This window comes from Elephantulus edwardii, unplaced genomic scaffold (genome assembly GCF_000299155.1).
Source record: "Elephantulus edwardii isolate Elephantulus edwardi_28Jun2011 unplaced genomic scaffold, EleEdw1.0 scaffold00105, whole genome shotgun sequence".
Lineage (NCBI taxonomy): Eukaryota > Metazoa > Chordata > Mammalia > Macroscelidea > Macroscelididae > Elephantulus > Elephantulus edwardii.
Window position 1 is genome coordinate 9203983 of NW_006399855.1, and position 15164 is coordinate 9219146.

Sequence of the window (15164 nt, forward strand, 5' to 3'; positions counted from 1 at the left end):
AACATGCAATCAAGATGCATTGATAATAATGGGCGACTGGAATGCAAAAGTTGGGAACAGGGAAGAAGAATCAGTAGTTGTTCGCCTTATAGGCTTGTCTATTGCTTGATTGCAAGTTCAGTCTTGTAGGTGAGTTTTGTTCCAAACTCAGGACCCTAGTCCCGGATGCTATGCAGGTCTTCATTGGACCAATAAGAGGGACCATTGCTATGTCTTTGGGTCTGCTGCACACTTTCTTTTCTGTTTCTCTCCAGCCCCTTGTTTTGTGATCCCTTAAGTATAGTCAGTGGTGGCACCTGAACACTGATCCTTATTATCTCATTATTTTGACGTTGATGTTTGTGTGGTCTTTTAGTCTTTGGGACTAATTGTTTCCATGTGTCTTTGCTTTTCTCTCTCTTCTTTGTTTGAGGCTAGGAGGGACCAAAAAATGGACTTTGAATGGCTGCTTGTAAGCTTTTAATACTTTAGTTGTTACCAAATTAAAGTGTACTGCATTGTCTTTGTGGACTGTGTTATGTCATTTAACCTCAAGACTATGGCCCTGAGATGGCCCTGAGGTCTCCATAGAGTTTTCTTAATTGTAGTCTTCATAGAAGTGATTTGAAAGGTGTTTTTTCTCTTTTTTCATGGAGCTGCTACAGGAGTTTAAACCACCAACCTGTAAGTTAGCTGCTGATTGAAAATGGACTCTGCCTAGTGTGTTTCAACAGCTATCCCTCAAGTGAAGCGGCTGTTAGAGGTGCAAAGGAATAGTTTTATCTTCAAATGGCTTTCCCCCTTAGTAATTTAGTTATAAACCACTTTATTAAAATTTGAAAAGATATTTCCAAGTAACTGTTTTATGGTGAGTAAATAGTGAGACTTATGGTGAAAATGAAAGTAACTACCATTCATTTATTTCAGAAGAATCCTTAGTTATGCTTTTTTGACTATTCAGAAACATTTAACTGTGTAGATGCTAACAAATTATGGCTAACGTTGAGAAGAATGGGAACACCAGAACACTTAATTGCCCTTGTGCAAAACCTAATCCTACACCAAGAGGCAAACAGAGCAAAGGAAGGGAACACTACATATTTAAAATTAGGAAAAGTGTGTGTCAGGGTTGTATCCTTTCTCCATATCTTGTCAATCTGTATGCTGAACATATTATTCAAGAAGCTGGATTCTATGAAGAATGTGGCATCAGGATTAGAGGAAGACTCGTTGTTAACCTTCTGTATGGAGATGATATGGTCTTGCTTGCTGAAAGTGAAGCCAACTTGGAGCACTTGCTGCAGAAGGTTAAATACTACAGCCTCTATATGGATTGTATCTCAACATAAAGAAAACAAAAATCCTCACCCTGAAATGACCCTCATCACGAAGATGGAGAAAAGATTGAGACTGTCAATGACTTCATCGTTCTTGGATCATCAATCACTATGCTTGGTACCAGCAGTCAGTAGATCATGAGACGTATTGCACTGGGATGTCTATAGTCAGAGACCTTTCCAGATTATTGAGAAGCAATGATGTCAGTTTGAGGACTAAGGTGCATCTGATTCAGGCTATGGTCTTTTCAGTTCCTTTTTAGGCATCTGAAAGCTGGACAATGAATAAGGCTGACAGAAAAAGAATTGATACCTCTGACCTGTGATGTTGGAGAAAAGTACTAAATATCCCATGGAATTACTAAAAGAACAAACAGATGTCTTGAACAAAGTGCAGCCAGAGTACTCCTTAGAGAGCAAGATGATAAAGTTTTGTCTCACGTACTTTGGATGTGTTGCTAGGAGAGGTTATTCCTTGGAGAGGGACATCCTGCCTGGAGAGGTGGAGGGATAATGAAGGAGAGGAAGACCCTCAACCAGGTGGATTGACAATTGACACAGTGACTGCAGCAATGATCTTGAATGTGTCTGGGATTGGGAGGACGACACAGGGTTCAGGTCTGTTGCTCACAGGCTATGAGTTGTTCTTGCCTCGACAGCCCCTAAGAACATCTTTCCTTTTACCATCTTTGGAAAAGTTATCTTTTTCCATTAAGTTCAAGACTATCGAGTATTACCAGAGAATTTTCTCCATTACAATTTTAAAATTTCCAGTTATCACTACCTAGTTTTGTTTTCTTAGGCCCTCTTGTTGCTGATTCTCCAGGTCTGTATGATATCATTTATAATTAGGATTACTACATTGAGAAAGGAGTCCTGGTTGTAGTATAATGGCTGAAACACTTGAATGCTAACTTCAGGTTTTGCAGTTTGAATTCACCACGTGCTTCATGGGGCGGAAATGAGGCAGTCTGCTCTCAATAGATTAATGACCTTGAAACCTAATGGATCAGTTCTCCTTTGTCCTGTAGGGTCCCTGTGAGTTAGATTTGGTTCCATTAATTCTTGTGGTGAGGTCCTCTAGGGAGTTGCCCTCCTAATGCAAAGGCCAAGCCTCCTTGCCAGTTTAAATGCATTAGTGCCTGAGGGAGAGTGCTAGAGAGTCTCTTCCCATGTGATGCCCAGCCTCTCTCAAACCCTGCAGGGCCGGTCACCTATGGGTTGGTTCAGACTTGAGTGTAGTGTGTGAGGTTTTTGAGAAGGTGATCAAGAATACCAGATTGGAAAGCACTCCTAAGAATCACCCATTTAAGATCAAAGGGCAGCATCTGATTTTGGATAAAACTCAGAAAGCCAAAAGTTATAGGAAGGGAAGAAGAATGGAAGCAGAAAATAAGGAGGAAGTGGGAAGAGGGCTGTTTCAATTTGGAGACTGTATTTAGTGTCATAATTCACAATCTGTATGAGTGTTGAAGAGAAAAATTTTCTCTGTAAACCATTGTCACTCAAGCCACTTAAAAATAACATTGAAAATGGCATTTATTATCTTTGTCCAGTAAAATAAGCTATTACTGGTAGAAGAGATATGTGCTGAATGACCATCAAGCATTATTGCAGGAAAAGAGAATCTAAACTTTTGAAGTTCTAACTTGTTGACATATTGTCTTTGTGTTGTTGAAGTACCTTTTTTTTTTAACTTGAAATTAGGGCATGACATTTAGACAGAGAAGAGATTCAGATTGTTAGTAAGTACAGCTTGCTTGGCTCCACAATCAGCACTCTTGACACCAGCCATCAGAATTGCAAAAGAATTGCATTGGGAAAGTCTGCTGTCTGGGACATCACTAGAGTACTGAAGAGCAATGATGGCAGTCTGGAGACTAGGTGCACCCAATCCTGGCCATGGTCTTCGCAGTTGCTTGCTATGTATCTGAGAGCTAGATAACAACTAAGGATGATAGAAGAGGGATCTACTATGCCTTTGAGTTGTAGTGCTGGAGAAGGGTGTTCAGCATACAGTGAACTGCCAGGAGAATGAACAGGGTAGTCCTAGAGAGGATGATACCAGGCTGCTCCCTGGAGGAAAGGATTTTGAAACTCCATCTCACATGGTTTCAGCAGCTGGCCAAGAGGGACCAGTCCTTGGAGGGGGATGTTATGCTTGGAAGGGTGGAGGGACAGTGCAGAAAGAGGAAGACTCAGGATGCGATGGGTTGACTCAGTGACTGTAGAAATGAGATTAGGTCTGTCAGAGACTGATGATATTGGCTCAGAATAGGGCAGGGTTAAGAGCTGTTGTACAAAGGGTCACTATGACATAGAGTTGACTCAATGACACATAACAACAACAACATATGCTAAAATATATTATCTGGAGCTTCTTAGTTACACGGTTGATATGTATATGTACAGACATAACTGTTTTGAGAATTGCTTGCTTTCCGTTAGAGACAGGGTTTTTGGGTGTGTGCAAATTTAAAACTTTTCACTTGTGGATAAAGTTTTAAGAGCCATGTTGTACATTTGATTGCATTTTTCTTTGCTTCTTCTTCTTTTTTTTCTTTGCTTCTTGTAATTGAAAACACACATGTCCTGTAGGTTTCTTCTGGTTTTGTCTTGTACTGAGTGAGCCTTCTTTCTTGGCAGAAGACCATGGACCAGTGTGTTTCAGAGGGTCTAATGCCAGACTTAGCTGTTTTACTTACTAGCTTGCTGTGTATGGCCTTAAATAGCATCTCTGGGCCTCATTTTTCTTTTCCTAAAAATGCCACTGGGTTTAATACTTTCCCCCCAATACTTTTTTTAAAGCCCCATAAAGCACTAATAATCTAGGACCTTGTTTTATAGTCTCCGGTTTCCAGGCAACTCAATGCTACATAACAACAACAGTAAGAAGCCAGTGGGCAAACTATGGATGCTGTGTGTACATCCACAGTGCCTTCTCGTTTCCCAGTGGTCTCCTTCACTTCTCCAGCTCCTGAAGGCAGAGGTGTTTACAGTGGCTGATGTAACAGTTATACACTAACATACAACACTATGCTTTGAAACAAGTGTTATTTTTGCCAACATAGGCAGAATTTCTCCAGCATGTCCTTTCTTTAGTCAATGCTGATAAAATTGGTAAACTTAAGTTAGGCAGAGTTCAAGAAAATCCTGTTAAACAATTGAACTGTGTTATCTTTTCATTAAGATGTTTCTGTTCTTACTTAAAAGATGCCCTGATAGAGCAGTGGTTAAATGCTTAGCTGGCAATTAAAAGGTCAGTGGTTCAAATTCACCAGCTGCTCTGTAGGAGAACGACACATCAATTTGCTTCCATAAAGATTGAAGCCACTTAAATTATAGATGGAAGCATTTAAATGCTATGGGACTGTTCTCTGTCCTGCAGGACTGCTGTGATTTGGATTTGACTTCCGATGGCGTCTTTGCCCTTGGGTCTTACTGAAAGGGTCAGCACCTTTCCATTCATCATTATAATGCTGATATTTTTTCTTTCCCCTCTCGACAGAAGAAGGTTCAAGCCTGGAGGAAATCGGCTTTAATTGGGGAGAATATTTGGAAGAAACAGGTGCAAGTGCAGCTCCTCACACATCTTTCAAACATGTATGTAGAACATTGACTTTTTTCCTTCTAATCTGTATATACAGAGTTGGATTACAGAAATTATAGATACTGGTGAGAATGCATATAACAATGAGAGAGCCAGCCAGTATTTCTGAGAAGTGATGAGCAGATGTGGACAATTTGTTATCATTTAATGGGTTATTGCTGCCAAGATGGACTTTACTCTTGCAGCTGGTCCACTCATGGGGTTGCTTCTCAAAGCATACTGACCAGAATGACATTTGTCTGAGGCATGGCTGGGCTTGGGGCAGTGATCAGTGAGTGAAGAGGTTTCGTCTTTGGAACTTTGTTACATGCCTAAGGAGGGGGCTCTGGCAGTGCAGTCCTTAGATCTTTAGGCTATTGACCAAGAAGTCATTGATTCGAACTCATCTTTTTGCTCCCAGAAAGAAAGATGTGGCAATCTGCTTCTGTAGAGACATACAGCCATTGAAACCCTGGAGGAAGTTCCACTTTGCCCTATAGGGTTTACTATGAGTCTGGATTAATTCAATGGCTGTGCCTATGAAAGAGAAATAGTAAGTGGCCTTTGCCTTCCAGGCACACAGCCTGAGACTGGTCAGATTACTTTGAATAAATAAGAAGCCAGGAAAGTAGTCAAGTGGGTAAACTGCATGATGTTGTCTTGGCCCCTGGCTTTATTTATATTTTTATTTTGAATTGATAATTATATTTTGCAATGATGATATATAAATATTTTCCAACTATTTGTGAGCAGATAAGTCAAATTAAAGGAAATAACACTAAGTACTTAAAAGACACTTAGATTCAACTAAAAATCTACTCTATAATAAACAATGTATCTTTCAATAAGTCTCAAATAAAAAGAAATGAATTTTTATAAGATTTTTGCTCATATCAGATTTTGTTAATATATCATTTGCCAAGGAAAGAGTGTATTTTTATTGCTACATTAAGTCAACAGACATTACTATTACTTTAATAGAAATAAAATTTTAATTCTGAGAATCATCTCTATATTAGGCTATTTAAAGATTTAGCTGGAGTATTATGAAATGATTGCCGTTTGTTTTTTTTTAATCTAATTTTTATTATTTGTTTGTGTGTATACCGTCAAATCAGATCTCACTGGTACAGGAGGAGATTGTCCCTCCTTCTCCAGTAGAGCATCTAATGGATTCAAACCTCGTACCTCTGGGATTGCAGTGCAGCTTCTTGCCACTAGGCACAAGAGCTTCCTAGATTGTGGTATTTCATTGACCCTTTGTCTCCGTTGCTAAACTAGAGAGCCAGAATTTTTATTCTTTATTTGAATAAAATATGTATTGCTTTCTGAAAATTAAGTATTCTTTTAAAAATAGTAAAGGGACACTTTTCCTGATTTTAAACCAAGCAGAATCGCCTTGTTTTATTTGACTGACTCTATTGATCTATGTTCAGGTTGCACGGGAGTGCACTTAAGCATTCTGGAATTCCTGTTTTTCACTATGCTATCCATAATTTGTTATGATCCATACAATTTATTGCCATTGCATAATCAATAAACACAAGTAAATGTAAAAAATGAATTGAAAGCCTTTACAATTTTGTGACCTTGTTAATGTATTTTGATTTCTTTTTAAATATTTACACACCTATTACAAAACCAAAGCCAAACAAATTAAAAATGCTTACAACTTACTGCTTTTGCATTAATTCTGGCACAGAGTGTCCCTTCGTTGAGATTCAGAGGTTGTAAATCTTAGAAAAGTAGAGTGCCTGTCTTTAAAATTACTAGATTACTAGGAATGTGATGGTGGACATGGTCCTTCAAAAGGCATTTTAACGCGTTTACTTTCTATGATGCTTTGGTGTTTTCTGATGGCATTTTAGAAAAGCACACATAAATTGGCAACATTTTCAGCCCTTTCTCCCCTGTACCACGCAGCCAGTATCTCCCTATATGGAGCCACTCTTATTCTCCTCTGTCCTTTTGATTTTCTTACTTTGTTTTCTCACAGTTTTGTGTCCTGAAGAGAGTGCTGAAGTCTTTCTCCTTCAGGCAACAGGATTTTCTCAGGTGTATGTGCTGAGATTAAAAGGAAAGATAATTTTGTGACCATGGATGAGCAATTTCTAACCCATCTTTTCTTATATTTTGAATTTTATCTTTAACAACTGGAAAGATTGGTTTTGGGTGGGAGAATGGTTTGAGGTGATAAATTAGTAGGCTACAACCCTGATTGCTCTGGTGACATAGTCTGTAAGGAACTGGGTTGCTAACTAACTTCTTCTCTGGCAGTTCAAATCCACCAGCAGCTTGATGGGCAAAAGATGACCATTCTCTTCTCATACAATTTACTGCCACTGAAAATATGTGGGAGGGTCAGCCCTAAGTTGATTCTGACTAAACAATAATAAGTTTTGTAGTTTTGTGTGTTTAAAATAGCTAATGATCTTGAGCATTTTTTCATGTGTTTGCTGGCCATTTGAATGTCTTCTTTGGTACAGTATCTTTTCATGTCCCCTGCCCATTTTTAAATGGGATTATTTGTTTTATTGATATATTCCTTTTTAATGTGATTACTGGAATATGAAAAATGACTCTTTTGGGCTTACATTGTATGTCTTTTAGACTTTGCTCTTTTAAGGAAACAAAACCATTGTTTTAAGTGATGTACTTTAAAAGGTCTTTGAATCTTCTTCCTGCATCTAACTTGTGGTTATTTTATGTTTCTGATTCTTTAAGGATGGCCTGGTAGTAGGGAGTTGCACTGTCAACCTAAAGACACATGGTTCAAATCTATCAGCTGCTCCTCTGAAAAAAGATGGGCATTATTCTCTTCCTATGTGATTCGTAACCTCTGAAGACCTAATGGGGGTGGGTCACCTATGAACTGGTTCCAACTAGATGACACATAGCAACCACAACAGGAAGGTTGCAATCACAGTTTTATGTTTCCGTTTCTTTCAGGTTGAAATCAGCATTCAAAGCAACTTCCAGCCAGGAATGAAATTGGAAGTTGCCAATAAGAACAACCCAGACACATACTGGGTGGCCACCATCATCACAACCTGCGGGCAGCTGCTGCTTTTGCGCTACTGTGGTTACGGCGAGGATCGCAGGGCTGATTTCTGGTGTGATGTGGTGATAGCAGATCTCCACCCAGTGGGGTGGTGCACACAGAACAACAAGGTGTTGATGCCGCCAGATGGTAAGCTGGTCATCCAGACGATGGCCACACTTCGAAGGCTTCTGCTTTATAAGCACTTATCATTTTTAATGTTTTTAGTTACTACAGTGTAGAGATCTTTGTATATGGTTGGTCACTTCTTTAGTAGAAAGGCTGCCTTCTCTTCAAAAATGGCTTTCCTAAGTTTCATTGTCTAGAAGGCATTGGTGTAAGGGGCTGTTAGTGCATATTCAGGTGTCAGAGCTGGATCTGATCCATTAGCTAATGTAGATTGGTCTTTAGGAGATAAATGCTTTTTAGCATAATCCTGAGCTTGCTTTTTGAGGGTAAGAAAGGAAACTGAAGGAGGGGTCCTACTGATTGAGGCCTTTTTTTTCTTTTTTCTGATTTTTTTTTTAACCATTTGACATTTTGAGTAGCATTGCAGAACATCTTAAACAGGCTTCTCTAATAAGTTTTAATCTGTCTTGCCATCAGGATGTGAAGCATGTAGAAACCCAAACAGATGAGGAGAAGTGACATCACTCTCAAAGGAATTGTCAAAACTCATACAGAATAGATCCGTTTAGACACTGGAAAACAGTGGTTGTCCGTCAGGCAATTCTTCCCCCTGGGGGATTTTTGGCAATGTCTAGAATACTTTTTGGTTTTAATTACTGGGAGGGAGAGGGAATGAGTGGGATCAGGAGAGCGATGCTGCTAACCTTCTTTATGTGGATGCTCAGAGCAGGCTCCCACCACATCCAACTGTCTCCTTGTTGTCTTAACAAAAACTATCGGCAGGGCTGATGTTGAGAAAGAGTGAGTTCTGTTTTGCAAATGAATTAAAAGAGCTTATCTGATCCTATAAATGAAGACACCTGAGTCATTAGAGACTTGAATCTCAACTCTATTTTCCATTTCCTTATATGATGATGACAACAGTTACTTCTTGAAAACTTGCTAATTCTCAAGCTTGTGCAGTATTTTCTCAGTGCCTAACTGTGTATTTTTGTTTTGAACTGGTATTTTAGTTTTGGAATTTTATTTGAAATTTTATTTCAAAACAAATTTTGAGTTTATTTGCTTATTTTTTAAAGGTGTGACTTTTTTCATTCCTGATTGGTGGCCTACTAGTGGCTTACATGACAGTGTGTGTTATGAGTTTAAGAATTGCATTTATTTTGAATATTTTTTATGTGTTTATTGGCCACCTGGATTTCTTATCTGCTGAAGCATATACTTATATTTTCTGCCCATTTTGTTAATCGAGTTGCTGTCTTTTTCTTGTTGAGGTGTTGGAATGTTATGTAACCTTTAGATATGAGTCCTTTATCACATATGTCATTGCCAAACATTTTTTTCCAGTCTGTGGGCTTCCTTTTTTACTCTTTTGGAGAGAAGTTTTTGATGCACACAAGGATTTGATTTTTAGAAGATTCCATTCATCTATCTGAAAAAAAATGCTCAAAACCGCTAGCTATTAGAAAGATGCAAATCAAAGCATGAATGAGATATCATAGCAAAGGACAAATTCTGGTAAGGGGATGGTGAAATTGTAACTCACCTCATTCACTGCTGATGGGAATGTAAAATGGTATTACCACTATGGAACACAGTTTGGTGTTTCCTTAAAAAGTTGAAAATAGAAATACCATTTGACCCAGTTATCCCACTCCTGGGAATATGCTCTAGTGAAGTCAGAGCTGTGACACAAACAGAAGTGTGCATACCCATGTTTACTGAAGCAGTGTTCAGAATAGCAAAGACATGAAAGCAGTCCAAGTTCCCATGAGCAAACGAATGAATAGAAAAAACTGCTACATTCATACAATGAAATATTACACAACGTTGAAGGGAAAAAAAACACCCAAAGAACTCATAAAACCCTATACAGGGTGGATGAGTCTGGAAAACATTATGCCGAGTGAAATGTCTCAGTCACAAAAGGACACAGATACTGCATAAGACCACTGTTATAAAAATAGGATGGGCTAAAAAAAACCAAAAAATAGGACGGGCTGAAAGAAGTAGGAGAAAAAGGATGACTAGATAATGAACACTACACTGGAATGGGTGGAAGGACAATCTGAGAGGAATGGAAGATTAGACATTATTATGTATGACCATTAACACTCTAGAACAGGACAGACTTTACAAAGTGAAAGTGAATTAGGCGCATGGTGGGGAGGATAATATATGAATGAATGAAAACCTGAAGGAAAAATTTATAAATTTTTAGTAAAATAAATTAAAAAAACCAAATTGCATTTATGTGACATTTGTTTGGATTGAATCCACGATTTTGGCCTCAGCGTTTATCTAGACCAGTTAGGTCCCAGGAAAAAGAACATGAATCCTACTTCTTTCCTTGTGTCTTGAGTCTTTGTACTTTTTCTGGCTTAGAAGCCCCGCCTCCTTTCTTACTTGTGTTACATCTCTATCACTCCACACCCAATTATGTGTTGCTTCCTCTGTAAACTACGGTCAAAGCCCTTCCCCTGCTCTGTTCTCATGTGCCTCTGCTGTTGATTATGATTGCCCCCCTGTGATGCCTTTCTCATCTCTTAATTAAGATCCAGTTCACACACTATAAACTTACCCTTTAAAAGTACACAACTCAGTGGGTTTTAGTATATTTCAAAGTTGTGCAACCATCACCACTGTGTCCAATTTTAGAATGTTTATCACCTCAAAGAGAAATCGTGTACCCGTTAGTAATCAGCTACCCTTTTATCTATTCCCTTAGCTCCAGGCCACCATGGACCTACTATATGACTGTATGGGTTTGTCTATTCCAATTATTTCATATGAATGAGTCATGGATTTTGTGAGATATTGTATCTGGCTTCTTTGTTTCACATAGCATAATGTTTGGTCTGGATTGGCATTTGATTCCTTTTTAAGTTTGAATAATGAATACTGCACTAGATGGGTATGCCACATTTTGTTTTTTTTTAGTCACCCATGGGTAGAGATTTGGGCTCATATGAACTTTGCATTGTATGATTCTTTGTTTTCTGTCCATTTAATCCTCTGGTCAGTAAAATCCATAAATGTAGGGACCTGCACTTATTTATGTATCCCAGTGCAAGAACACACTGCCGTGCTTGAGAGATTCTGAATAATTGAGTGGCCTAGCTACAAAGGTGAAAAGGTGGGGGCTTCCCCACCAGAAGGTGCCCTTAAATAAAGGGCAAGTTAGGGCAAGTTGTGTCTCTTCTTTCCTTGCATTTTGAATCAGTGTTGTTTCTGTCTTTATTTATATAATCTGAGATGTTATATCCTGCATCTGAGTTGAGGGATCTTTTTTCAGGTGAGTGCTTTGGATGTTGATAATGGATGAGGCTTTACTTTTTTCCCCCTTAAATCCCCACCCCCTTGTTGTGGACCATTGAATCAGATCCGACTGGCTCAGGAGGCAGAGGTTTCCCCTCCTTCAGTAGAGTATCTGGGGGATTAGAACTGCGTGTCTTCAGGATTGCAACACAGCTTCTTGCCACTAGGCTACCAGAGCTCCCTGAGGCTTTATGTTTAACTCTCATTCCTAATTCTGCATAAGCAGATAGTCAAGGAAGGAGATTTTTACTTTAGTTCTCTTGGTAATAGGTGCTTATCTAAGCCCCAGAGCCAGCCTACACTGGTTACATGTGGCCCTTTTTGATCTGGCTTTCAGTTAAAACAGTCACAGGTAAAATAAGATGTGATATGAAGTATAAGCATTTACTTTTCATATTGTGCTGGAAAGGGGTCTTGGTTGCACAGTGGCTACTCACTTGCTAACTGAAAAGTTGGTAGCTTCAATCCAGCAGCTGTTCTGTGGGGTGTGACAGTCTGCTTCTCTAAAGGTTTATAATTTAGCAATCCTAGAGGGCAGTTCTGCTCAACGCTTCCAGGAGATGGAAGAGACTTGATGGCAATGTGGGCTTATTTGTCTTTTGGAACTATCATAAAATAGACCAACCTTGATGGATCAATTGTACTGATAGAATATTGGACCGATATTAATTCTTAAAGAAGCAGAGAAGTCCTATTCACCACTCTGTTCACAAATTATCGTCAGCAACCCATGAATACAGGACGACACAGCAACCAATGAACTAGCCAACTCAAACAAACCAAAAAGCTCACAAGTTCTTAGTTGATTCTGACTCATGACAACTCTCCATTAAGTTTCTCAGGTTGTAAATCTTTATAGGAACAAACTGCCTCATATAAGTCCCAAGGAGTGATTGATGGATTTGAACCAAAGACCTCTGGGTTAGAGAATGATACTCATATAGAGGGGCATGTGTCACTTAGAAAAGGCAACGATTTGACTGCTATGATCTCAAGAAAGTTAAAGGATATATGACCACACATATACTGACAGGAGGGCATAGACAGATGTGTGTTTGTCCCTGGGGGCAAATCCACATGGGGAGTTAAGAAAGGGGAGAGTTTAGAGGGAGATGGGGAGTTAGGCCGTTACCCTTCATTGCAGCTCCTCCCATGTGGCTGTCCTTGCTGTGAGCCCTTCCATCATCTTATTCATGACTCACCCTTAAAAGTTTGACACATTAGTAGCTAAATGCCCTTGGCAAGGATGTAAGATGCTTTCACTTCATAATAGATTCTCTAGTGAATAATTTTAGAGAGAACTTCCAGGGTACTGAATTTTAGCACTCAAGAGCTAATGGACTCATTTGGTAAAAATCTGCGCTTGTTGTTTGAGAACAGGGCCTAGTTTATTAATCAATTCTCCTTTCACACATGGATGAAAAATGCGGTAGCAGTCACAGTTTTAGAAACACCATCAAATTTGTGTCCTACCGACTTGTGCTATTAGGCAAGACACAGGCACAATTAATGAGACAAATTCAAAATGAAAAACGGGAAAACCCTGTCAGAAAGGGAAGCGAGTCATTTGCTGTTAATGTGACTGAATGATGTGATTTCTGTTCAGACAACAGCAGGTTATGCTAATGTGAGGATTTCTTTATTGTGCTTTTTAAAGAACTTAAAAAAAAAATTTAGTAGCTAATCAATATGCCTCAGAGATCTTTAGTACAAGAGGATAAAGCCTGGAAATAGCAGGTTCATGGGGCAAAAGGTTTTATTGATTGCTGTAGTACAGGATAATTATTACTTTGTAGCCAGAGGCAGCAGTTATTCCAGTGGGAATAGTGGAATCTATTTTTTTAAGCCAGGATCTTTGTTTGTGTGGTTTTTCTGTCTTAAAAGAGCTAATATCATTGTAAATTCTGCAACTGTACCTGGTTGATCTTTGTTGTGGTTAGACTTGAAAGGCACCACAGAATATTAACACGCGTTATAGGCAACCCCAGTGGTGTTTTCGTTTGGAAAGCTCTATAGTGATAGAGAGCTTTTCTCGCCGATCCTAAGGATCAGGGTGATATAAAGGGAGGAGTATTGTTTTAGGAGCCAGGAGCTCAGGGATCTTATCTTGCATCTGCCATTAATTTCACTATATCAGTCAGTCAGTTCTTCCCAACTTTCTCATCTTTAGAGTTATATAATCTCTAAAGAGCTGTTTAGTTCTGACATGCTTATGTTTGTGATCTTTATACAGAGAGGCAGGAATGCGTGTTCTCAGTCTGATTTTAGGTACGAACCTTGGTGGCACCAGCGGTTTCCGTGGTTCGAACTGGGAGAAGATGAGATCATCTGCTCCAGTTAATGTATAGCTGTAAGAAACTTATAAGGAAGTTCTGCTCTATTTTATAGGGTTGCTGTGAATCTGAATTTACTTGGCATCAAGATTTTTTTTTTAAATTTTATTTTGTTAATTTTAATGAATAGTTACAGAGATTTTTGATTCCCATTCATTCATTGTTGCATTTTTCTCCCTGCCCACCCTTACCCCTAGTTCACTCTTCCCTTTGAAAAGGAAAAGAAAAATTATTTCATTGTTGTACAATCCTCCTCCCAGCCCCCACCGACCCCGAGTACACTCCACTATGCAGCCTTCATTCTGGACTCTTGCCATGACCATACCCTATCATATATTGCTTTTAAACTGTTCTTTCCCCGATCTGTTTCAGTGCAGTGTACATAATTTATCCAATTTTCTCAGTCTCACCCCAACTCTGATGTCAGTCCCATTCTACAACAGTGGCCCTATGCAGTATTTGTCCTATTATGTCTGAGATATTTCACTCAGTGTAATGAAAAGCAAAGAGAAGTCAGGGATGGGGATTTTTTTGGAATTCTTATCTATAGAGAATTAATGTCTATTCCAAGAATATCTGTGGAGCACGGAAGAAATGTTTCTAAGTGAGTTGAGGAGGTTTTTTTATAGTTTTATAACTTTATTTGATAATCAACTATTAGTTTTCATCCACACTGACAGTCTGTAGATTTTTGAAAGTGGTGACAGGTACATTGGAAACCAGTGTATTCCGCTTGTTTGGGGAATCTTCATCCTCATTATGTTTTCTGGACAACCATACATGCATGTGGTATGGAACACTCCTTATTCCTTTGGCCTAGACAGCTTTGTTAAGCCTGGTGTCAATGCGAACATCTGGTGTTCCCATCTCCTTCATGGCAAATTTCCGGATCTTCTTGAGCACCTGAGAGGTATGCTTCTTAAATCTCACTCCACAGATGCACTTGTGAATGTTGATGATGTGCTCTCTGGTCACCATTTCATTGATGGCAGAATGGCCTTTTGTCTTCTCAACACCCATCTTTGTGGGGACCATAGAGCTGGGACTAGGATGGAAAGAAAGAGGGCAAAAGAGTGTGGGGAAAAAGAGAGATGATAAATTTTAATGGGAAATGTGAGGCTAAAAAATTTGTGTGCATGCCTATGATGAGAAGAAAAAAAAATCCATTATTGTTGCTTGTCGAAGCACAGAGAACTAAGAATTATCAGTACTCCAGTAGGTGGCCAGTGGAGGCTGAGCTGAGTCAGTCATCATGTGGAATGACAGCCTTGGACAGCGGTTGAACAAGGGGTTGGAAGTGGTTGGTGATTTTGCACATTCTACTTAGTAGGAGAAGCGAGAAGACAACCTTTCCTTCTTTGACTGAGGCTGTTGCACTAAATCTCTTCTGAGTGCTTTAGGATTATCCAACGTAACTTTGCATTTTGCTGAAGTAATTA

The 15164-nt window shown here is 39.1% G+C and overlaps 1 protein-coding gene across 1 annotated transcript in view; it reads left to right on the forward strand.

Annotated features, from left to right (window-relative positions):
* Positions 1–15164, forward strand: part of SFMBT2 (Scm-like with four mbt domains 2) — a 275339-nt gene that overhangs the window by 15103 nt on the left and 245072 nt on the right. Inside the window, exons 2-3 of the mRNA XM_006891856.1 lie at positions 4825–4919; positions 7855–8095. Coding sequence (XP_006891918.1) covers positions 4825–4919; positions 7855–8095 — 336 coding nt within the window. The remainder of the gene's footprint in view (positions 1–4824; positions 4920–7854; positions 8096–15164) is intronic.